Source organism: Meriones unguiculatus, chromosome 7 (genome assembly GCF_030254825.1).
Source record: "Meriones unguiculatus strain TT.TT164.6M chromosome 7, Bangor_MerUng_6.1, whole genome shotgun sequence".
Lineage (NCBI taxonomy): Eukaryota > Metazoa > Chordata > Mammalia > Rodentia > Muridae > Meriones > Meriones unguiculatus.
In genome coordinates this window covers 188,152-212,676 of record NC_083355.1, presented here as the reverse complement: position 1 = coordinate 212,676, position 24,525 = coordinate 188,152, and the positions used below count along the sequence as shown (strand labels likewise).

Below are 24,525 nucleotides of genomic sequence, written 5' to 3'. Positions count from 1 at the left end.
CACTACAAAACTTCTAAATGGATCAAAGGCCTCAATGTAAAAAAAGATAAACTGAGCCTGATAGAAAAAAAAATGGGGAATAACCTTGAAATATTTGGCACAGGAGAAGACTTTCTGAAAGAAAACAGATAGCACAGGCATTAAAATTAGCAAGATTAGCTTTTGCACAGTAAAGGACACACTTACTTGGACAAAGCAGCTACCTACAGAATGGGAAAAGATTTTTTTCAACTACTATTCTGATAGAAGGGTACTATTCAAAATATATAAAGAACTCAAAAACATAGGTATCAAGAATACAAAAGAAACAAACAAACAATTAAAATGGGGTGCAGATCTAAACAATTCTCAATAGATGAAACTCAAATGGCTGAGAAACACTTGAAGAAATATCCAACATCCTTAGTTTCCAGGGAAATGGAAATCTAAACTGCTTTGCTATTTCATGTTACACCCATCAGAATTACTAACACAAATGACAGCTCATGCTGACAAGGGATGTAGAGAAAGGGATACATTCATCCATTGCTGGTAGCACTGAAAATTTGTACAGTAATGGTGGAATGATATGGTAGTTCCTCAGGAAAATGGGAGTTGATCTACTCAACATCTATACCACTCCTGGGTATGAACTCAATGGATGCTTCATCCTACCACAAAGTCACTTGATCAATGTTCATTGCTGCTGTATTGAGAATAGCCAGAAATTGAAAACAACATCAATGTCTCTCAACAGTAAAATGGATAAAGAAAATGTGCTATATTTACATAATAAATATTAATTATCTGTTTTTTAAAGAAAGTTATGAAATTTGCAGGTAAATGGGTAGATTAGAAGATAATGGTCTTGAATGAGGTAGAAAGATAAATATAATATATATTTGCTTATTTTAGATATTAGCTGTTAAGACAATGATACCACAGAGCTACAGAACCACAGAGATTAGATAAAAAATAAGGGAGTAAGAGAGAACAGAAAGATCACTCTAAAAAAGGAAAATAGAATAAATAATTTTCAAGAGATGAGGGGAGAGACTGAAATATGAAAACCAAGTGGAGTAGAGAAAGGAAGATGGAGATGAGGGAGGAAAGCCCGCTAAATAGAGGAAGAGAGTGAAAATTAATGGTCATTTGAGAGGTAATATGGAAACCCAATACAGTAGAAGCTTCCTAAAATATATACTTATATAAAGTTTATCTAAATGAAATTGTCAAATAATAGGGGAGAGAGAGCCCCAAATGTACATCTCTTGTCATCAAATGAAGCTTCCAGTACCAGGTCTGGTTCACATCTAATTGAGTTGTTGGTCAAAGAAGTCTCATTGTAATCTTCTTATAACCCAGGCTGTTGCCAAGTCTATAGGTTGTTCTCCACAAGGCTGAAGGCAAGGCTCCACCCATGAAGACAACACTTACACAACTTACTGAACATAAGAAATTGAACTGGTGCTTACAGAGAGCCTTTTCCCCTATTTGTAGGAATGTACTCTGCAGATACCAAAAGAGAAATATAAATATCAACCCAGCCAAAAACCTTTTGATCTAAAATGTTGTCCTACCTACAAGATATGACAGGCAATAGTGGAACAAAGCTTGTGGGAATAACCAACCAGTAACTGATTTGACATAAGGCCCACTCCATTATACAGAACAAACACCCAACACTGCTTATGTTACCTAGGGTAAAACCAAACACTACTGGTTTAAAACAACAGAACAAAATGTAGCAATAAAATTGTTCCTGATAACATTCTGTGATATTCATAGATTAGTGCCTTGCTCAAATATAAGAGTTTTTTTCATGCAGCAAATGGGAACAAATACAGAGACCAAGGTCCAGAAATTATGGAGAGAAGAGAAAACTTGGTACAGTCAGCCGTAAATATCTTCATTAAATTCCACCCCTCAGTGCTCAAGCGACCCAGCAAAATAAAAGGCAGGAAGAGTGTAAGAGCCAGAGGAATGGGCACCAAGAAAATAATGCCTTCTAAATCAACAAGATTGATGCACATACGAACTCACAGACACTGAGGCACGATGAACAGGGCCTCTGCAGGTCTGCCCAGTTGGGGTCCTAGAGCTGAAAGGAAAAGTATATACATGCCCCACTTCTAAGCCAGAAGCAATCTTTAATTTGATAACCACTTGAAAATGAAAATTTACTTTCCTCCTGGGGAATATTACTGTGGAAACAAACTACTCTTTTTTTTCTTTTTAATTTTTTCTTAGAATTTATTTTTTATATTAATTACAGGCTATTTAATTTGTATCCCTTCGGCAGAGTGCAGGGAATCATATGAAATAAGGGGAGTTTGGTGTGGAAAGGATAGGAGCTCCACAAGGACCAAATGTATCTGGTCACAGGGTCTTTTCTGAGATGGATACTCAACCAAAGACCATGAGAGGATAAAACCTAGAACCTCTGCTCAGATGTGACCCATGATAGCTCAGTAATCAATTGGTTTCCCATAGTAAGGGGAACAAGGACTATTTCTAACAGGAACTCAATGACTCGCTCTTTGACCTCCCTACCTCCCAAGGGAGGAGCAGTACTGTTAGGCCACAGTGGAGGACTTTGCAGCCAGTCCTGAAAATACCTGACAAAAGGGAGTCATATGAAAGGGGAGGAGGTCCTCCCCTATTAGTGGACTTGGAAAGGGGCAGGGAGGAGATGAGGGAGGGAGGGTGGGACTGGGGAGGGAATGAGGGATACAACTGGGATACAGAATTAACAAAATGTAACTAATGAGAAAAATAAAATTATGGAAAAAAAAGAATTTATTTTTTATATTAATTACAGGCTATTTAATTTGTATCCTAGCTGTAGCCCCCTCTTTCATTTCCTCCCATACCTACCCTCCCTTCCTCTTCTCCACCCATGCCCCTCCCCTGTCCACTGATAGGAGAGGTCTTCCTCCCCTTCCATCTGATCCTAGCCTATCAGGTCTCATCAGGACTGGCTGCATTGTCTTCCTCTGTGGCCTGGTAAGGCTGCTCTCCCCACAAGGGGAGGTGATCAAAGAGCCAGCCACAGAGATCATATCAGAGACAGTCCCTGTTTCCCTTACTAGAGAACCCACTTGGACACTGAGCTGCCATGGACTACATCTGAGCAGGGTTCTAGGTTATCTCCATGCTTAAGGGTAGGCCCCATGCCCAGCAGTAGATGGCCAACAAACAAACAAACAAAAAACTCAGTGGAATTTTTGGATTTTTTTCCTCAGAAATTTTTCAAAATTTCTTTTCAGAAATTTTTCTTTTTAAAATATCTTATTTTTATTTTTTATTTTATTCTAATTAACCTATATTTTCTTCTTTCTTTTTACTCTATAACTTTTGTGTACATATTATGGCCACAATTAGTGTTTGCGGGAATTCCTGAGTGTGCAAATGAGGAGGTCTCTGTTGCTCTGCCTTCTCTTAGGCTCTTTTCCTTTTCTTTGTTCACTTTGTCTAATTCTGATGTGTTAGTTTTTGTTTTATCTTATTTTACTTTATTTTATTTTATTATTAGTCCTTTAAAGCCTATTTTTCTCCAATGAGAGACAGAAAGAGGTAAATCTGGATGGGAAGAGAGGTGAAGATGAGCTCCAGGAGTTAATGGGTGAAAAACAGTAAACAGGATATGTGGACAAAAAAAATCTATTTCCAATAAAAGAAAGAATTAAAGAGAGAGAGGGAGAGAAACACACTATCATATAGAATATATGTTTTATGCACATTCTCTATATTGTCATACAAATATATTTTAAAATATGTGGCATGAACTCAATGGCAGGTTCTCTGACCACTGACCATTGGGGGTGGGGAAACAGCCTTGCTAGGCTACAGAGGAAGACAATGCAACCAGTCCTGATGAGACCTGATAGGCTAGGTCAAATAGAAGGGGAGGATGACTTTCTCTATCAATGGATTAGGGAAGGGGCATAGGGGGAAGAAAGTGGGATTGGGAGGAGACAAGGGAGAGGACCACAGCTGGGATACAAATTGAATAAATTGTAATAAATGATAATAATAAAAAAATTTAAATATAGTCAATACTCAAGCCTTATTGGAATTAGATGTAACAGGTTCATTATTCTGATAATTAAAACTTTTTTTTCATGATATACTCATTCAGCATGAAAAACTGTGAACACACACATGTGAAAATTTCCCATATCAGGCAATTTTCTAAAAGAAACTTAGTTTATTGTTTTGGGAAGTAACAGAACATTAGAAAATCTTTTAAAGATGGCACTTTATTTCCCACAGTTCAGGATCTGCTGAGGGCTGTCTTCCTGGTCCTCACATCACAGAAGATGGAAAATCCCAACTTCACAAATCCTTTTTGAGCCAGTGACAAATTATAATTCATCAAACAAGATGAAGAAGACATATTTATTTTCATTAATCTAAGTCACAATGTTTGACTATGCAACATGTTTTAAATATAAAATAAAACTTTAACAGGAACAAAACCAAATCCTTTGTATAGCAACATTAATCCATTCATGAGTGCTGTAAGCTAGATCTGTAAGCTCTGTCAATAACCTGTGTTAAAAAGCTTCAGTCTCCACCTTGATGCTGGGAAAAAATTCTTGATATAACTTAAATCTGAATAAAAAAAGATTTGTATTGGTTCACAGCTACAGATATTTCAATGGTCATAAATACTATTGCTTCAGAGATTAAGATTGTGCTTTTCCAACTAGTTTTATGCCAACCTGACACAAGTTAGTCATTTGGGAAGCAAGAACTTCAATTTAGAAGATATTCCCCCCCAAAAAAAAATATTCCCATCAGATTAGTCTGTTGGCGTACCTGTGCAGACACTTTCTTGATTGATGATTGAAGTGAGGACCCAGCTCAATGTGGGTAGTGTCACCTATGGGCTATTGGTCCAGGATGCTATAAGAAAACATGCCTGGGTCTTTGGAGTGGAATCCAAGATGGTGGCACTGATCAAGCACTGTGTCTGATTAACAGTGATGCAGAATGACTGACAGACCAAACTGTGGGCCCTAGAACACCAGTGTCTGTGTTATCCAGGTAAGAGGAGAGCCCATGGGGAGGGAAAAAAGTGGGTCACCTGCTCATCCCCAGAGAAGTTCCCGGGTTCCCACCAGCATAGGATCTCATTATCACTTGAATACATTCCAGGTACCAGGGCGCTAAGCTCCAACCTTGGACCCCCTGATGCCCAGGAGCCACAGAAACAGCCCCCAGATACCTTTCCAAAGCTCAACCCATCTCCCTAAGGAGACCAACCAGACCTCTGGGCTCCCTATTTCTCCAAGATGGCTGCATCCAGCAAGCACAGTGTCTGAGCACAATGTCCAGGCAGCTGCAGCTCATTAACATCACAGCAAGAAAGACAGTGGTGGGATGGCTGTCACTGGGTCTTCCCCTGGTGAGAAGAGAAACCCATGAATCCTGAGGAGTCCAGTTAGTCCACAGAATCACATATCTGAGGAAAGCCCATCAGTTGGAGACCATACCCACCAATCTAAGGAGGGATACTGCGGGAACATCCAGCTTACTGCCCAGGGCTCTTCCCTCACCCTCACCACCAGATCAGAAACTACCAGCCAATACCAGTGACAACTAGATGGCTAAAGGCCAGCATAAAAACACAATCAACAAAACCAGAGCAATATGACATCTCTAAAACCCACTTATCCCATGGCAAGCAGCACTGAATATTCTAACATAACTGAAACACAAGAAAATGACCTTAAGTCTATGCTTATGAAAATGATAGTGGAAGAAACAATTAAAATCTATAAAGAAATACAGGAGGATACAGTCAACAGAGTGAGGCCTTTAGAGAGGCATGTAGAAAAGAAATTAATGAATCACTCAAAGAAATACAGAAACACACACACACAAACACATGAAGGAATTGAAAAAATCATTTAAAGAAGTACAGAAAAACACAAGCAAACAGATGAAGGAAATCAGTAAAACAGCTCAATATCTGAAGATGGAAATAGAAAAAATAAAGCACAAACTGAGGAAATCCTGGAGAAAGAGAAGTTAAAGAAGAAAACAAGGACTACAGAAGTAATCATCACCAACAGAATATGAAAGATGGAGAAAAGAATCTCAGGTGTAGAAGGTACAATGGAAGAAATCAATGCATTTGTCAAAGAAAATGTTAAATCTCAAAAATTCCTGACACCAACATCCAAAAAGTCAAGGACACCATGAAAAGATGAAACCTAAGAATAGGAATAGAAGAAAGAGAAGATTCCCAGCTCCAAGGCCCAGAAAATATTTTCAACAAAATCATAGAAGAAAATATCCCAGTCTAAAGAAAGAGAGGCCTATAAGCATGAGGAGGCCTACAGAATACCCAGCAAAACTTTTACTTACCATAGATGATGAAGAAAACAAGATATTACACTACAGAACCAAATTTAAACAATATCTATGCACAAACCCAGTTCTATAAAAGATAATAGAAGGAAAACTGCCATCCAAAGAGATTAACTAAAAAAAAAAAGGAGAGAGAGCAGCTCAGGGTGAGATGGTTTCAGCACAGAATTCTACTAGGTATTCAAAAAATAGCTAATGCAAACACTCTTGAAACTATTCTATAAAATAGAAATGGAAGAAATATTACCAAACTCATTCTATGAGGCCATGCTCACCTTGATACCTACACCACACAAAGATTCAAAAAAAGAAAGAGAATTTCAGACCAATTTCCCTTATGAACATTGACAGAAAATCACTTAATAAAATACTCACAAACTAAATCCAAGAACACATCAAATAAACCATTTACCATGACCAACTAAGCTTCATCCCAGGCATGCAGGGGTGGTTCATTATACAGAAATCCATCAACGTAATCCACCATGTAGACAAACTGAAAGAAACACACACACACACACACACACACACACACACACACACACATGATCATCTCCTGAGATGCTGAAAAAGAATTTGAAAAAAATCCAACATCCATTCATGTTCAAAGTCTTAGAGTAATCAGAGATACAAGGCACATAGCTAAACATAGTAAAAGCAATATACAACAAGCCTATAGCCAACACCAAACTAAACAGAGAGAAAGCTAAACAATTCCACTGAAATCAGGGACAAGACAAGGCTGCCCAGTCTCTCTGTATCTCTTCAAGATAGTTCTTAAAGTCCTAGCTAGAGAAATTAGACAAGTAAAGGAGATAAAGGGGATACAAATTGGAAGGAAAGAAGTCAAAGTGTCACTATTTGCAGATGATATGACAGTATACATAACTGACCCTAAAAATTCTACCAGAGAATTCCTACAGCTGATAAACACCTTAAGCAAAGTGGATGGATGAAAAAGTAACTCAAAATATCAGTGATTCTCCTGTATACAAATGACAAAAAAGCCGAGAAAGAAATTAGGGAAACACCACCCTTCAGAATTCGATACTATGATGGAGCAGCTGAGAGTGGCCATTGTCACGGTAAATTCTACCAGAGTGGATGCAGGACTAGCCACAGGATTATCATCATGGATTGCTGCAGCCATGAATCATCTGAAGGAATGGGCGGGCATGGGAGCATTAGCAGGCCTTCTGGTGTTGGTCTCCTTGGTTTGCCTGTGGTGTATATGCAAGATTAAAGTCTCACAACAGAGTAATGCAGCCATGATCATTCAGGCCTTTACAGCCATTGAAGCAGGACAGTCTCCTCAAGCATGGTTGGCTACCATAAAAAGCTAAAATGTTATGCTCAGGATGCGAGGCTAAGCACTGCACTCAGGGTCAGCCGCTTTGGACCCAGAGAAGAGCATGTCTGATTGCATGCGGGTTGATGCCCCAGGTCCCGCCTCTGAGAAAAAGGTATCGGTCGGGTCTGATGCTCTTTGGGTGGATGACACCTAAATGAACATCGGTACAAAGTCCCAATTTATTTCTAATATCAGAGATCAGACCTCTACTCTTGCCTGATGCATCTAAAACAAAAAGGGAGAACTGTAGAGAGCTGCGTAATGCCACGCCTTAAAGATGAAGCTGGTTTCTGCCTTCCACCTTCCCGATGGTGAGTGCTCTCTGTCACAAACAACTCCATATTTGGCTAAGGCTGAGGATCTGGCTTGCTTCCGTGTATGTGGACCTATCTGCATTGCCCACGTGGCACGCTGGGGTTGGCTACCCAGAGGCTATTTAAGCTGTGGGCTGGCTTTCCCCAGGGTCAGAAGATTGTTCAAGGTTCCTGAATAAACTGCATTGAAAAAAAATAAGCAAAGTAAAAAAAAAAAGGAAAAAAGAAAAAAGAAACTAAATTTAAACAATATCTACACAGCAACCCAGCTCTGCAGAAAATACTAGAAGGAAAACTCCAATCCGATGAACACAACTACACCCAAGAAAACATAGGATATAGATAACGTCACAAAAAAAAAATTAAAAGAAAACAATCAATGAATCACAAACTCCACAATAAAAGGAACTAACGTTCATTGGTCACTATTATCTATCAATGTAAATCGACTCAACTTTCCAATAAAAAGACACAGACTAACAGAATGGTTGCAGAAACAGGATCCAACATTTTGCTGCATCCAAGAAAAACACCTCTGCAACAAAGATAAACACTACCTCAGAGTAAAGTGCTGGAAAAATGTTTTTCAAGCAAATGTTCCCAGAAAACAAGCTTGAGTAACTATCCTTATATCTAATAAAACAGACTTTGAACCAAAATTAATCAAAAGAGATGAGTAAGGGCACTTCATTCTCATCAAAGGAAAAATCCAAGAGGAGGACAACACAATCCTGAACAGCTATGCCCCAAATACAAGAGGACCTACATTTGTAAATGAAACATTATTAAAGTTAAATTCATACATCGATCCCAGCACCTTAATAGTGGGAGACTTCAACACTCCACTCTCACCTCAGGACAGACCATCTAGACAGAAGCTAAATAGGGAAAAAATGGCACTTACAGAGGTCCTAAGTCAAATGGAACTAATATATATCTACAGAAATTTTCACCCAAATTCAAAAGAGTATTCTTTCTTTTCAGCACCTCATGGAACCTTCTGCAAAAGAGAGCATATAGTTGGTCACAAAGCAAGCCTCAACAGATACAAGAAGATTGAAATAATCTCTTGTATCCTATCTGCTCACCATGGACTAAAGCTGGACCTCAACAACAGAAATAGCAAAATGCATGCACATACAGAAACTGAACAACTCGCTACTCAATGACAACTGGGTTAGGGAAGAAATAAAGAAATTAAAGACTTCCTAGAATTCAATGAAAATGAAGGCACAATATACCCAAACTTATGGGACACAATGAAAGCAGTGCTAAGAGGAAAATTCATAGCACTAAGTGCCTTCAAGAAGAAACTTTTGAAACATCTCATACAAGTAACTTAATGGTTCACCTGAAAGCCCTATTAAAAAAAGAAGCAGACACACCTAAGAGGACTACATACAGTGAGAAATATCCAAGCTCAGAGCCAATATCAATAAATTAGAAACAAATAAAACAATTCAAAGAATCAATGAAACCAAGAGCTGGTTCTTTGAGAAAATCAACAAGATTGACAAATCCTTAGCCAAACTCACTAAAAGGCAGAGAGAAATTATCCAATTCAGCAAAATCAGAAATAAAAAGGGGGACATAACAATAGATACTGAGGAAATCCAAACAATCATTAGGTCTTACTATAAAAACCTATATGCCACATAATTTGAAAATCTAAATTAAATGAACAATTTTCTTGATAAATTCCATTTAACAAAATTAAATCAAGATCAAATAAATAGATTAAATAGTCCTATATCCCCCAAGGAAATAGAAGCAGTCATCAAAAGTCTTCCTCCAAACAAAGCCCAGGGCCACATGGTTGCAATACAGAATTCTACCAGACTTTCAAAGAAGAGCTAGTTCCAATTCTCTTCAAATTATTCCACAAAACATAAACAGAAGGATCACTACCAAACTCATTCAATGAAGCCACAGTCACCTTGATACCTAAACCACACAAAGACCCAACAAAAATAGAGAACTTCAGACCTATCTCTCTTATGAACATTAATAGAAAACTGCTCAATAAAATAGATGCAAACCTAATTCAAGAACACATAAAAGATACCATCTGCCATGACCAAGTAGGCTTCATCCCAGGCATGCAGGAGTGGTGCAATATATGGAAATCCATCACTGTAATCCACGATATAAACAAACTGAAGGAGAAAAACCACATGATCATCTCCTTAGATGCCGAAAAAGCATTTGACAAAATCCAACACCCATTCATGTTTAAAGTCTTGGAGAGATCAGGGATAAAAGCCACATACCTAAACATACTAAAGACAATATACAATATACAGCATACAATATACATAATAAAGACAATATACAACAAGCCTATAGCCAACATTAAACTAAATGGAGAGAAACTTAAATCAGTCCCACTGAAATCAGGGACAAGGCAAGGCTGCCCACTCTCTCTCTATCTCTTCAACATAGTACTTGAAATTCTAGCTAGAGCAATAAGACAACTAAAGGAGATCAAGGGGATACAAATCAGAAAGGAAGAAATCAAAGTATCACTATTCACAGATGATATACCAGTATGCAAGAGCTACCCCAAAAATTCAACCAGAGAACAATTTCAGCTGATAAACACCTTCAGCAAAGTGGCTGGATACAAAATTAATTCAAAAAAATCAGAAGCCCTCCTATATACCAAAGACAAAAGTGCCAAGAAAGAAATTAAGGAAACAACGTCCTTCACAATAGCCACTAATAAGATAAAGTACTTTGGTGTGACTCTAACCAAGGAAGTGAAAGACCTGTTCAAAAAATACTTCAAGTCTCTGCAGAAAGAAATTGAAGAAGATAGCAGAAGATGGAAAGATCTCCTGTGTTCATGGATGAATAGGATTAACATAGTGAAAATGGCCATCCTGCCAAAAGCAATCTACAGATTCAACGCAATTCCCATCAAAATACCAACATAATTCTTTACAGACCTTGAAAGAACAATTCTCAACTTCATGTGGAAAAACAAAAAACCCAGAATTGCTAAAACAATCCTGTACAACAACAGATCATCTGGAGGTATCTCCATCCCTGACCTCAAGCTGTACTACAGAGCAATAGTAATAAAAACCGCATGGTTTGGCATAGAAACAGAATGGTGGATCAATGGAACAGATTAGAAGACCCAGAAATGAATCCACACACCAACAGATTCTTGATTTTTGATAAAGAAGCCAAAAAACCATACAACGGAAAAAAGACAGCATCTTCAACAAATGGTGCTGGTCTAACTGGATGTCTACATGCAGCAAAATGCAAATAGATCCACACTTATCACCCTGAACCAAACTAAAGTCCAAGTGGATTAAAGACCTCAACATAAAACCAGACACACTAAACCTGTTAGAAGAAAAAGGGGGGAAGAGCCTAGAACTCATTGTCACAAAAGACAACTTCTTGAACAGAATATCAACAACACAGGCTCTAAGATCAACAATCAGTAAACGGGACCTCATAAAACCGAAAAGCTTCTGTAAAGTACACTGTTGTCAGAACAAAATGACAGCCTACAGACTGGGAAAGGATCTTCACCAATCCTGAGAGAGGGTTAATATCTGAGAGAGGACTTCTATCCAGAATATATAAAGAACTAAAGAAGTTAAACACCAACAAATCAAGTAATCCAATTAAATAATGGGGTACAGAGCTAAACGAAGAATTCTCTGTAGAGGAACATAGAATGGCAGAGAAATACTTAAAGAAATGCTCAACATTCTTATTCATCAGGGAGGTGCAAATCAAAACTACCCTGAGGTTTCACCTTACATCCATTAGAATGGCTAAGATCAAAAACTCAAGTGACAACACATGTTGGAGAGGATGGGGAGAAAGGGGAACCCTCCTTCATTCCTGGTGGGAATGTAAACTTGTACAACCACTTTAGATAGCAATCAGGAGGTTTCTCAAACAATTAGGAACAACACTTTTTCAAGATCCAGCTATTCCACTCCTAGACATATATCCAAAAGATGCTCATGTACACAACAAGGACATTTGCTCAACCATGTTCGTATTAGCTTTATTCGTAATAGCCAGAATCTGGAAACAACCCAGATGTCCATCAACTGAGGAATGAATACAGAAATTGCGGTACATTTACACAATAGAATAATACTCAGCTATTAAAAACAAGGAAATCATGAAATTTTCAGGCAAATGTTGGGATCTAGAAAAGGTCATTCTGAATGAAGTATACCAGAAACGGAAAGACACATGGTATATACTCACTTAAAGTGAATACTAGACCTATAAAATGGGATAAACATACAAAATTTGGACACCTAAAGAAGCTAAGCAAGAAGGAGGTCCCTGGGTAAGATGATCAATCCTCACTCAGAAAGACACACAGGATAGACATTGGGAAAAAACGAGAAAAAAGGAAACAGTACAGGTTTCACAGAGTCTATCACAAAGGGCCTCTGAAATATTTTACCCAGCAGTGTACCAAAGCAGATGCTAAGACTCGTAACCAAACTTTGGGCAGAGTGCAGTGAATCTTAGGAAAGAAGGGGGAGGTAGTGGGACCTGGAGAGGACAGGAGCTCCACAAAGAGAGCAACAGAATCAAAATATCTGGACACAGGGGTCTTTTCTGACCCAACCAGGGACCATTCTTGGATATAACCTAGAACCCCTACTCAGATGTAGCTCATGGCAGCTTGGTATCCAAATGGGTATTCTAGTAAGGGGAACAGGGAATATCTCTGACATGAACTCAGTGGCTGGCTCTTTGACCACCCCACCCCCTGAAGGGAGAGCAGCCTTGCCATGCTACAGAGGAGGACAATGCAGCCAGTCCTAATGAGAACTGATAAGCTAGGGTCAGATGGAAGGGGAGGAAGACCTCCCCTATCAGTGGACTTGGAGAGGGGAATTTGAAGAGATAAAGGAGGGTGGGATTGAGAGGGAATAGAGAGGGAGCTGCAGCTGTGATACAAAGTGAATAAACTGTAATTAAAATAAAAAATAAAAATTTAATTTAAAATAAAAAATAATTTTTGTAGAAGAACAGATATTTCTCATAATTTCTATAACAAGGATAATTTTCAGTCTCAGCATCCAAAATTAACATTTGAAAGGACCATACCCAATCCACTGCCACAGGAAGTTCTAAATTAACACTTTAATCAATGTGTTATTTAGGTATGAATAAAATATAAACATGAATAATCAATTTTTCTTTTTTTTTACTCTCAGATTTCATACTATTGATTAAATTACTGCATTTTAGTGAAACTCTTTTCCAAGTAAAAGGGATAGAAGAAAAGGAGTAGCAGCTCCTGTATACTAATGTAGGTTAAGAAGATATACAAACACACATTAAATTATGTCTGTGTCTTAAATTTTGTGGTTATGATAAGATACTCTGACAAAATCAGCTTCAGGGAGAAAAGATTTATTTGAACACATATTTTCAAGTTAAAATCCATCATTTTGTGTAACCCACAGGGGTAGCTACTTGAAACAGCTGATTATATTTTATTCATAGTCAAAAGGCAGAAATCAATGAATCCTTATCCTTAGTTCTCTCCTTTTCAATCAGTTCATTAACTTAATCCATTTCAGAAAATCATGCATAGGCATGTCCACAGGCCAATGAAATCTGTACAGTGAGACTCCCATCCTAGCTGACTGCAGATCCGACCAAGTTGACAATTGAAAAGAAACATCAAAGGATGACAGGAATAATTATTCTAATGTACAATAAGTTTAAAGAAAACAGTATACAATTTTATGCACAAAAGTAACTAATGTGTTAAATTAAAATGAAAACAGAGCATAGATAAAAATAATGATTGAAAGATCAAATATGTTACATACAAGAGCTACAGATCTATAGCAGCATTCAGCAATGATTGTTTCTAGTCTGTGTGATTACTTCTCACATTATACCAAATGTACTGAGCTGTGTCTTTGGCTAATCATACTTCTAGAACCATTTAGGTGTTTGAGTCAACCAAGATTCTTCAGCATCTAATTCTACAGTTTCCTTCCTTAGAAAAATGATGATCAAGACTGTCTGTAGTGTCAGGCACCATACGGGAGGAGCTGCAGTGGACAGGTGACCTTCAGAGAGAAGGTCCACTGTTTTGCATGGCTGTAGTTAGTGTACCTTGGAGAGGCCTGGCCCCAAGGGCTTTGTCTCTGTATTGCTTCCTGCTGCTGATGTGCCTTCTCATGTTTGTCATTGCTATAGTCCCCATATATCTGGCATGATGTGATTGGGTATGGGGAGACATTCACTGCCTGTAGTCTAGTGTGATAGTTTCCTGGGTGATAATCCACTTATTCGGGCAATTTTCCTGCAGATCAACATGACGATGAACTTTCATGAAATAATGCTGTTTAGATTAATCAAGGATTTTTTTTTTTCTCAATGCAGTTTATTCAGGAACCTTGAACAATCTTCTGACCCTGGGGAAAGCCAGCCCACAGCTTAAATAGCCTCTGGGTAGCCAACCCCAGCGTGCCACGTGGGCAATGCAAATAGGTCCACATACACGGAAGCAAGCCAGATCCTCAGCCTTAGCCAAATATGGAGTTGTTTGTGACAGAGAGCACTCACCATCGGGAAGGTGGAAGGCAGAAACCAGCTTCATCTTTAAGGCGTGGCATTACGCAGCTCTCTACAGTTCTCCCTTTTTGTTTTAGATGCATCAGGCAAGAGTAGAGGTCTGATCTCTGATATTAGAAATAAATTGGGACTTTGTACCGATGTTCATTTAGGTGTCATCCACCCAAAGAGCATCAGACCCGACCGATACCTTTTTCTCAGAGGCGGGACCTGGGGCATCAACCCGCATGCAATCAGACATGCTCTTCTCTGGGTCCAAAGTGGCTGACCCTGAGTGCAGTGCTTAGCCTCGCATCCTGAGCATAACATTTTAGCTTTTTATGGTAGCCAACCATGCTTGAGGAGACTGTCCTGCTTCAATGGCTGTAAAGGCCTGAATGATCATGGCTGCATTACTCTGTTGTGAGACTCTAATCTTGCATATATACCACAGGCAAACCAAGGAGACCAACACCAGAAGGCCTGCTAATGCTCCCATGCCCGCCCATTCCTTCAGATGATTCATGGCTGCAGCAATCCATGATGATAATCCTGTGGCTAGTCCTGCATCCACTCTGGTAGAATTTACCGTGACAATGGCCACTCTCAGCTGCTCCATCATAGTATCGAATTCTCCAGTCCAATTACCTAAAATATAGCTAGACAATTGTTTAGACAGATTTGCAGCATGGGAAAAATTCTCATATTGTATGCTAGTGACACAAAGTCCAGCATACTTCCATTGACAGCCAAGTTGAGCAATTTGCCATAGGGTATCAATTTGCTCCTGCACGAGGTCAACCCTCTGATTGAACACCATCAAGCCTCCTTTTAGTTGAGCATTAATTCCTTTTTGTACATCTAAAGCATGAGCTACATTGGCTAAAAGATTATTTAGGGTCTGAGCAGTATGCATAGTATGACTCATGGCTAATGCCCCGGTGGTAGCTCCAACAGCCGCCAATGAGATGGCAGTAACAGTGGCGGCTGTAATTCCAAGATCCCTTTTCTGTCTGAAGAGAGTCATAGCGTGAGGGGCATCAACGGGCACAGGCACCCAGCGAGGCATGTGAGTAACCAGGGCATATCTAAATTAACTAGCATTCCGGCATTGGGCAAAAAAGCAAGTATCATTACCAAAACTACTTGGCTCTATCTGGCTAACAATGAATAAAAATGGGGGTTATAAACAAACAGGTGTGGGCTTATAGGAAATATTATGAGAAGCCTTAACCCCCTTGTTGGAACATCCTGCATCAGTTCTAGAACTAGCAGTGGTGGTATCCGAGGTCTGAGTAGGTTCAGGAGACCATTTCCCCCAGGGGCGAGACGTGCTCCATGTAAATTGACTAACTCCATGTTTTCCTCCACTTTTGAAAGTCATTTAAGGTTCTTAAATTATCTTTTCTTTTTTTTCCTTTATTTTAAATTTTTCATCAATTACACTTTATTCATTCTGCATCCCCCCCCATAAGCCCCTCCCTCCTCCCCTCCCAACCCCAACCTCCCTCCTCCCTCTGCATGCATGCCACTCCCCAAGTCCACTGATAGGGGAGGTTCTCCTCTCCTTTCTGATCTTAGTCCATCAGTTCACATCAAAAGTGGCTGCATTGTCCTTTACTATGGCCTGGTAAGGCTCTTCCCCCCCAGGGGGAGGTGATCAAAGAGCAGGCCAGTTAGATTATGTCAGAGGCAGTCCCTCTTCACATTACTATGTAACCCACTTGGACACTGAACTGCCATGGGCTACATCTGTGCAGGGGTTCTAGGTTATCTCCATGAATAGTCCTTGGTTGGAGTATGAGTCTCTGGGAAGTTCCCTGTGTTCAAATTTTCTTGTTCTGTTGCTCTCTTTGTGGAGACCCTGTCCTCTCAAGGATTTTTACAGAATTCCTGATTTGACTTACATAGTTTTAGAAAGTTAGGTTAAGATGGTTTTGTCAGTAGCTCTAATATAGATAACCATGAGGAACAGTTTAAAGTTTAGAAAAGTTTACTCTTAATAGCTGAGCTAGGGACTTTTTCAGTTTAGAGAGCAAGAACAATATACCAATTAGCATTGGCTGATGTGACTCTCTCACTAAAGCTGGGCTGGTGATGATTAATTTCTTGAATCCATTTTGCCCTCAGCCTCCTGATATGATTTAATAAAAATTGTTAATGAATGGATATGCACCTTGAGGAATTAAATTAGAAATTACTGTTTTATATAAAAGTTTAGATTTCTGGTTCTTTTAAGATTTTTTTAAGTTTTTAATTGATTCTTTCTTTGTAACTGAACATTGCAGCCTTGTAAATAAAAAAAGTGGCTGAGAAAATTGCCTTGCTTGCTTATACTTTGTTAATCTATAACAAGTTGCTTAGTTATAGTGTATGTGGGTCTTGGGAACAACTTGTTTTTCACTCTTAATACACAAAACATTTCATCATGTGAGGGTATTGGGAAACATTATTATGCATTGAAATAATTTACTTAAAGAAAAACAAAATGTAATCATACTGCAGTTTTTTTTTGTTTTTGTTTGTTTTTTTACTGCTTGAAAGATTTTACTGGGATACATAGCTGAATAAGAAAAAAATAAAGTTGTTGGAGCAATTGGAGTTTGCTCCACTCACCAAATGTGAATATGTAAAATGATTGGAGCTTATTTATTCTAGTTTGCTCCATCCATCCAATATATATGTGTGTGTATGTGAATGTATGTAAATTGCTTGGAGGCACTGAAGCTTTGCTCCATCCATTAAATGTGTGAATGTACATATGTAAGTCTGTCTATCTGTATGTATATGTGTATGTCTGCGTATATATCTGTCTGTCCACATGTATGTATGTATGCATGTATGTATACATGTGACATTGGAATTTGGAATTTGTTGTAACTTGCTCATTGGAGCTTGTCTGGCTTCATTCATCGTGTGTGTGTGTGTGTGTGTGTGTGTGTGTGTGTGTGATTATTTTTTTCCTTTTCTTTCTTTTTTATTGCTGGCTACAGTACTTCCAGCTCAGAAAATAAAGTTTTTTACCCTCAGAGAAAGTCTGCTGAGTGATCAAGCACTGACTCTACATATACCTCCTCAATCTACCCTGACCTGTTAAAACTAGTCTTCGGCACTGTGGTACACATACTTATATAAGAGCATTTATTATTGGTTAATTATCCCCTCCTGGGAGGACATAAACTAATGTCTGTGCATGTCAGACATGGCACTGAGAGAGGCCAATGAGAAGTTTTCACCTAAGACTGCCTTGGTTGACCAATGTGTCCACTGGGGTTAGTTACAGGAGAATGAACAATCCTGCAAAGGCAGATGCATTACTGAAAAGTCATCCAGCATAGTGACAAATCATGAAACCTTTGTCTCTGAAGCTCCTTGCCAATAAACCCCACCAGATACTCTCTCCTTGCCAGCAATCCTCTCTACTTTTACAACCTCAGGGAGGGGCCTTTCAAATTTTGAAACTTTCTTCACTTGCTGAACATAGTAATTTCTATGAGATTTCAGAGCATTGGAAGTTTTGTTTAGTTTCTTATATGAGCTCCTTCCTCCTCCCTCCATAAGGAAATGTTCTAGCCCAAAGAAAATATTCACTCACAATTTACAGTTCCTTCTAGCTTTTACATTCTTTTCTGCTATCTCTTCCATGATGTTCCTTATTCCTGAGAATGTGATGTAAGATGCCAGATTAGTTTCTTCCACTAATCCTTGAATATCAGGCCAGTGTCACAGTCACTTACTTCTAAAAGCTTGAACAGTTTTGAGTATTTGCAGTAACCACCTTGCACTGAAAAAAGTAACTGATCAAGGCTAAAAATAGCAGGAGGCTGTAGGCACAAACATAAGTGTCTACAGGGGAGTTTGGCAAGCACATCATATCCATTTTTTAAATATATCAGTGTTCTCATCACTGAGACATAGGACTTTTCTTTCACAGAATTTTGTCCTGTCTTGAAGTATCTGAAGCAGGCTTCATGTCTATTCAAAAGCACTTTTTTTTTTAATCCATAATAATTTGCCACCACTGTACCATTGACCTTTTTTCCTGACATGTTAGCAATGTAACATACAGGATCCATAACTGATCAGGATTGTGAATGAAAATCAATCCCCTAAAATGGGCAAAGGAACTAAGAAAGTCAGCTAGCACATACCAGCCACTTCCATCACCGTTTGATTTCCTCATGCCTTGCAACCAAAGCTTACAGTGCCCTCAACAATTCTGGCTTGCTCTATAGTTCTGACAAGGAGTCAACAGCAGTGAGAATAGCCTTATGGTTTGAAAGGCCTCCCTAACCAAAAACTCATAGGGAAGTAGCTCACTCCACCACTGAGATTTTCATTCATCAACATTATGGCTCCTCCACATGTACCATTGTTAAAACTCCTCAACTATGTTTGTCCTTCTATAAGCTTCCAAATCAATGTGACTTTCAAAGCATAACATATAATGAAAATAAAATTTACAAATAATAAACATGATCCTTAAAAAATCATCATCTTCCATTATAAGAAAATTCTTGTAAGTTTGGTGTTCAGTAGGTAATGAAATAATAAGATAAAACAGCATGGTCCTATACAGCATGAAAGATCCCATAACTTCTAGGTAGAGTCTTTCAGATGCTTTCTGCGGTAGACTCCTGTCATACGTTCAATGCATATCCCATTTGTCTTTCTAAATGAGGATAGATCATCATACCCCATGTCTGCTTTCTTGATTATCTTCTTTAGGTGTATAGATTTTATTTTGTTTATCCTATCTTTTAGGTTTATATAAGCGAGTATATTCCATGTTTGTCACAACCAAACCTTTGGCAGAGTGCAGGGAATCATATGAAATAAAGGGAGTTTGATGTGGAAAGGATAGGAACTCCACAAGGACCAAACGTATCTGGGCACAGGGTCTTTTCTGAGATGGACACTCAACCAAAGTCCATGAGAGGATAAAACCTAGAACCTCTGCTCGGATGTGACCGTGATAGCTCAGTAATCAATTGGTTTCCCATAGTAAGGGGAACAAGGACTATTTCTAACAGGAACTCAATGACTGGCTCTTTGACCTCCCCACCTCCCAAGGGAGGAGCAGTCCTGTTAGGCCACAGAGGAGGACTTTGCAGCCAGTCCAGAAAATACCTGACAAAAGCGAGTCATATGAAAGGGGAGGAGGTCCTCCCCTATTAGTGGACTTGGAAAGGGGCAGGGAGGAGATGAGGGAGGGAGGGTGGGATTGGGGAGGGAATGAGGGATACAGCTGGGATACAGAATTAACAAAATGTAACTAATGAGAAAAATAAAATTATGGGGAAAAAAAGATCCCATAACTTGAATGAAAAGAGCAATGTTGGAAGATATCAGCATATGTGGAGCACCATATCTAGCACTTCCTAAATCACAGTCATTTTCCATGAACCCTTTAATGTCCTCATCCTGAGGTTTGGCTATTGCTGTCAGACCACTGCACATCTCCATATCCCTAGTGGTCTTAGCGAGGCCAACTTGCACTCCTTAGGCCAGCTAAAGCTAAAGAGGAGCCAGGCTACAATCTTGATTCTCTGTTAGCCTGAGAAGGTGCTCCTTCTCAGGATGCTGAATGTGCTCTGGGTTAGATGAACATTCTTTACCACCAATATTTGTTTTTTTTTTTTTTTTTTTTTTTTTTGCTGAGGAAATGTGCATGCAGCATACTCTTTGGGGGATTAACTGTTTAATCTTTGTAAGCTGTTCTGTTTTTGTCCTGTGTGTCTAATGTGAACAGTTGCTGAGCTTTCTTCAGAAACTGAATGGCACACCATTTGGCTCTCTGGCAGTATTTTCCTTAAAACATCTTGCTAATTGAGAAACTTTCCATATTTGCCTTCAAGAGACCCAGGTGAGCACTGTTGATATCTGTTTTGCCCCTTGCTTTTTCTCCACCAACTGCTTTATGAAACCAACTTAAATTCATTCAGATTTTGTAAAACCTTTCCTATTTCATAAAGATCATGCCCAATTATGGAGTTCAGCAAATGTACTCAGACTCAATACCAGTCTCAAGGTCTCTTCTGCATCATCCATTTTATTAAAACTCCTCTGTTAACCAAACATCAAATGCTACATTGTGCATATTAAGTTACCTCGGTATACTAGTTATTCTTCTATTGTCTTCTAACTTCTTATATTCATGGCCTCAGGACAAGGAACCAAATGTTCCTTGACTCCTATAACCAGTCTGTCAGGAAATTAGTTTCTTTTTATTGCTTCAGGTTATGGGATCTGTCTCAAGGAAGGAAGGTTAGATATATTACTCTGATTCTCCACTTCCATAGCACTCAAAGTTCTTTCCATCCCTATATCTCCAAATCTCAGAATTCAGGCTTTAAAATGTCCTTTTATTCTTTGCTTATGTCTTCCATAATTAAAGGAGTTCAGATCCAGAGTACTTTCTGATTATCACAGTTTCCTGTCATTATTGAGGTCCCCATATACATGATGCATCAAGGACTTCCCCTTTCTCTGTGTTAAAAGTTAGACCTGAGTGGTATTCTATCACTTCAACTTTTTCTCCTCACTGCTCAGTTCTTACCATGAGTTCAAAGTCATTGGAAAAGTCCAGGAAAGATTGTTTATCACATTTCTAATTTGTGCAATCTTGCCATTGCATTATGATAGCTACAATAAGTGACACCCTTTTCATCCTTCTTTTTGCCACCTTCCTTGACAAATTTCAGACTAATGATTAAGCATCCTCATGTGTTTTTCCTACTGTACTTTTTCATTTACATAGCTAAGTTTTTTCAGGACAGCCATCTCTGCCTTAGCTGCATGTCTTAATGTCTATAGTAAAGATCATTAAACAATTGCCAGAGTCTGATTACATTCCCATACCTTAAATACTTTCAATAACCACAATATACTCCATAGTTCACACCCATTAGGTGCTGTCCTTATATTTATGAAGTTGTCTCCATTCAATAATGAGACATGCCACATGTTCTTCATAGAGAAAGATTGAATGGATTTCCTCTGAAAATACAATTTACGTTTGGATGGGTCATTCTTGGTTTTACCCATCACAAAGCATATCCAATTGCCACTACAGCAAGGAAGCATGCCATCTCATCACACATGGGGAACTGTAGACATATACAGACTGTCCAAATGAACACTGAACCTCAGATAGATCAGTCCTTGTCCTCTATCTCAATATCCAAAGAACTCTCAACTCATTCTTGGCTTTATTGCATTGTCTCTCTTTGAGTACTAATTGTGTTGTATAATTTTTCTTGTGAAGACAAGAATAAATGTCTATCCCAGTTATTCTATGAAAGTCTAGCTTGTTAGACCAATAAATTTATTTGAGGGTATTTGTAGGAGGATAGATACCATAAAGGTAGCTAAATCTTCCTAAAATCCACCCTACTTTTACTGGCACCTCATGAAATCTACACCTATGCAGCTTTCTGTTCAAGGTATGAACAGCTCCAGTAAAGAGAATCTTATCTCCCTGACAGTTGCTTACCCTTTCATATCCTAAAACCTATTAAGTTTCATGAACTTTCTGAGTCATTTAAGTTTCATTTAGCTTACAGAGTCCTATGAGTCTCTCTCCTTCCTGCAAAAAGACATGTTTAAATTAATAGAAAATAGGTATACAGGATCTTATTTAATATAATACTTTATATTAAGAGGAGTAATGGTAAAATACAGTTTAACAGAATACTATTGCCATGTATTTGTGTGAAGAAATGTTTCACATATACTTTAGTTAGCTCCAAAGATGATAGTTCCTCGAATATAAGCGTGGATACTTGGGCCACAATAAGTTTTCATACCAAATGTATGTTCTGATCATGTTTTCATTTAGCCACTATCACAATGTCTTTAAAAAAAGAGTTTATAAAAAATGCTTTTATAAAAGGAGTGTAATATACATATATGGCAAAAGTTTTAACAATTATATAGGATAAATTTTCATATTTACTACTTAGTCAAATGAAATTATATTATAAAGTGAAATTTTATATGCTTTCATATATTCAAAACAAAATTATATTCAATGCATCTGTACCAGAATTATTGCTATAGAAAACTTATGAAATTATGTTTGTTGCCGTATACAACTTAGAAAAAAAATTTCCACTAAACAAAGGCTTCATAAATAACACTGAAAACATTTTTCACCTAATATTTTTTGTGCAGCATCTTTCACATCTTTATTTCTTAGACTATATATTAAAGGGTTCAACATGGGTATTATGAGTGTGTAGAATACAGCTACAATCTTGCTTTTCTCTAGTGAGGAGATTGATCCAGGCTGTGCATACATGAATAGCACAGTTCCATAGAATAAACTCACCACTGCTATATGAGAGCCACAAGTGGAGAAGGTCTTACTCCTGCCATGGGGAGAGGAGATCTTCAGGACCGTGGCCAGGATATAGACATAGGAAACCAGAATAATGGTTGTGGTGGAGATGATGATGAGAGCAGAGAGAATAAACAGTACAATCTCGTTAACAAAGGTGTCAACACATGAGATATTGATTAGAGCTGGGACATCACAGAAAAAGTGGTCTAGCCTGTTTTCTCCACAGAAACGTAAGCTGAAGGTGAATCCTGTTTGTATCATTGAGTTTATGCATCCACAGATATAGGAGCCAGTTACCAACTGAATGCAGACCTTTTGGGACATCTGCACAGGGTAAAGGAGAGGGGAGCAAATGGCTGAGAATCGATCAAATGCCATAACAGCAAGAAGGAAGCCTTCAGTTGTAACAAACAAAGCAAAGAAGAAGAATTGGGCAGCACAACCATTGTAGGAAATTTTCTTTTCATTTTTCAGGAAGTTGACTAAGGTTTTGGGAGCAATGACTGTGGAATAGCAGAGATCTAAATAGGACAAGTTTCTAAGGAAGAAATACATAGGTGTTTGGAGTCTGGAGTCCATCTTAATGACAATTATCATGCTGACATTCCCTACCACAGCAACTATGTAGATCATCAAGAACATTAAGAATAAGAAGACTTGAAACTTTGGAGAGGCTCTGAATCCCAAGAGGATGAATTCTGTTATCTCTGAGTAATTTTGCTTCAGTCCCCTCTCCATAGCTAACATGAAGATACAACTGTAAAAAGGGAAAATAAAATAAGTGAGGGATCAGAATTCCATTTTAGTAAAAACAACTGCTGAATCAGCATGAAAGGAAACTTAGCCTGTTCCTTTTATTTTATAAAAGATAACGAACATAAACAATCTTTCCTTATTGCTAAAGTCTTCCCAATGAATAGCTTAATGCAGTGAGGGTCTTTCGTTACACTTATGTGTAAAGGCAGATAAAGTATAATGATATAGGCAGATTGGTCCTCTAAGTCCTATGCAGAAGAATAGGAATTCCAGAAAAATGTCTGGAATCAAGAGTTTTGTTTTAGACAACCATCCCCCCTTGATTTTACCATCTGCTTACTGTCATTAAAATTTGTGATTAATCAATGGTTGATACATATAAGGTGATATAAATGCCAAAATAAGTCATTCTTTTGTTTGTATTTCCTAAACACAATGAAATAAGACTCTCATTTTGGTCCTCACATATCTCTCCTTCTTGCCTTCCTTCTGTTTCTTGTTTCCAGCATTCATTAATTAATTCCTTCTTTCCTATTGCATCCCTTCTTTCTTTTCTCAAACTTTTCTTTCTCCTTTCAATCTTTATCAATATAAAAATTGCAAGTAGAGGAGAAAATTTGAACACAGGGGTCTTCCCAGAGACCCATACTCCAACCAAGTATCATGCATGAAGAAAACCTAGAACCCCTGCACAGATGTAGCCCATGGCAATTTAGTATCTGAGTGGGTTCCATAGTAATGGGAAGAGGGACTGCCTCTGACATAAACTGATTGGCCTGCTCTTTGATCACCTCCCCCTGAGGGGGAAGCAGCCTTACCAGGCCACAGAA

At 38.4% G+C, this 24,525-nt stretch overlaps 1 protein-coding gene across 1 annotated transcript; it reads right to left on the bottom strand.

The window, feature by feature from the left end:
- Positions 1-22,723: 22,723 nt before the first annotated feature.
- LOC110542878 (olfactory receptor 9S13-like) lies at positions 22,724-23,677 on the bottom strand. Its single transcript, XM_021629367.1, has one exon. It carries the CDS (start codon positions 23,675-23,677, stop codon positions 22,724-22,726), a length of 954 nt encoding a protein of 317 aa, XP_021485042.1.
- Between the last annotated feature and the right edge of the window lie 848 nt (positions 23,678-24,525).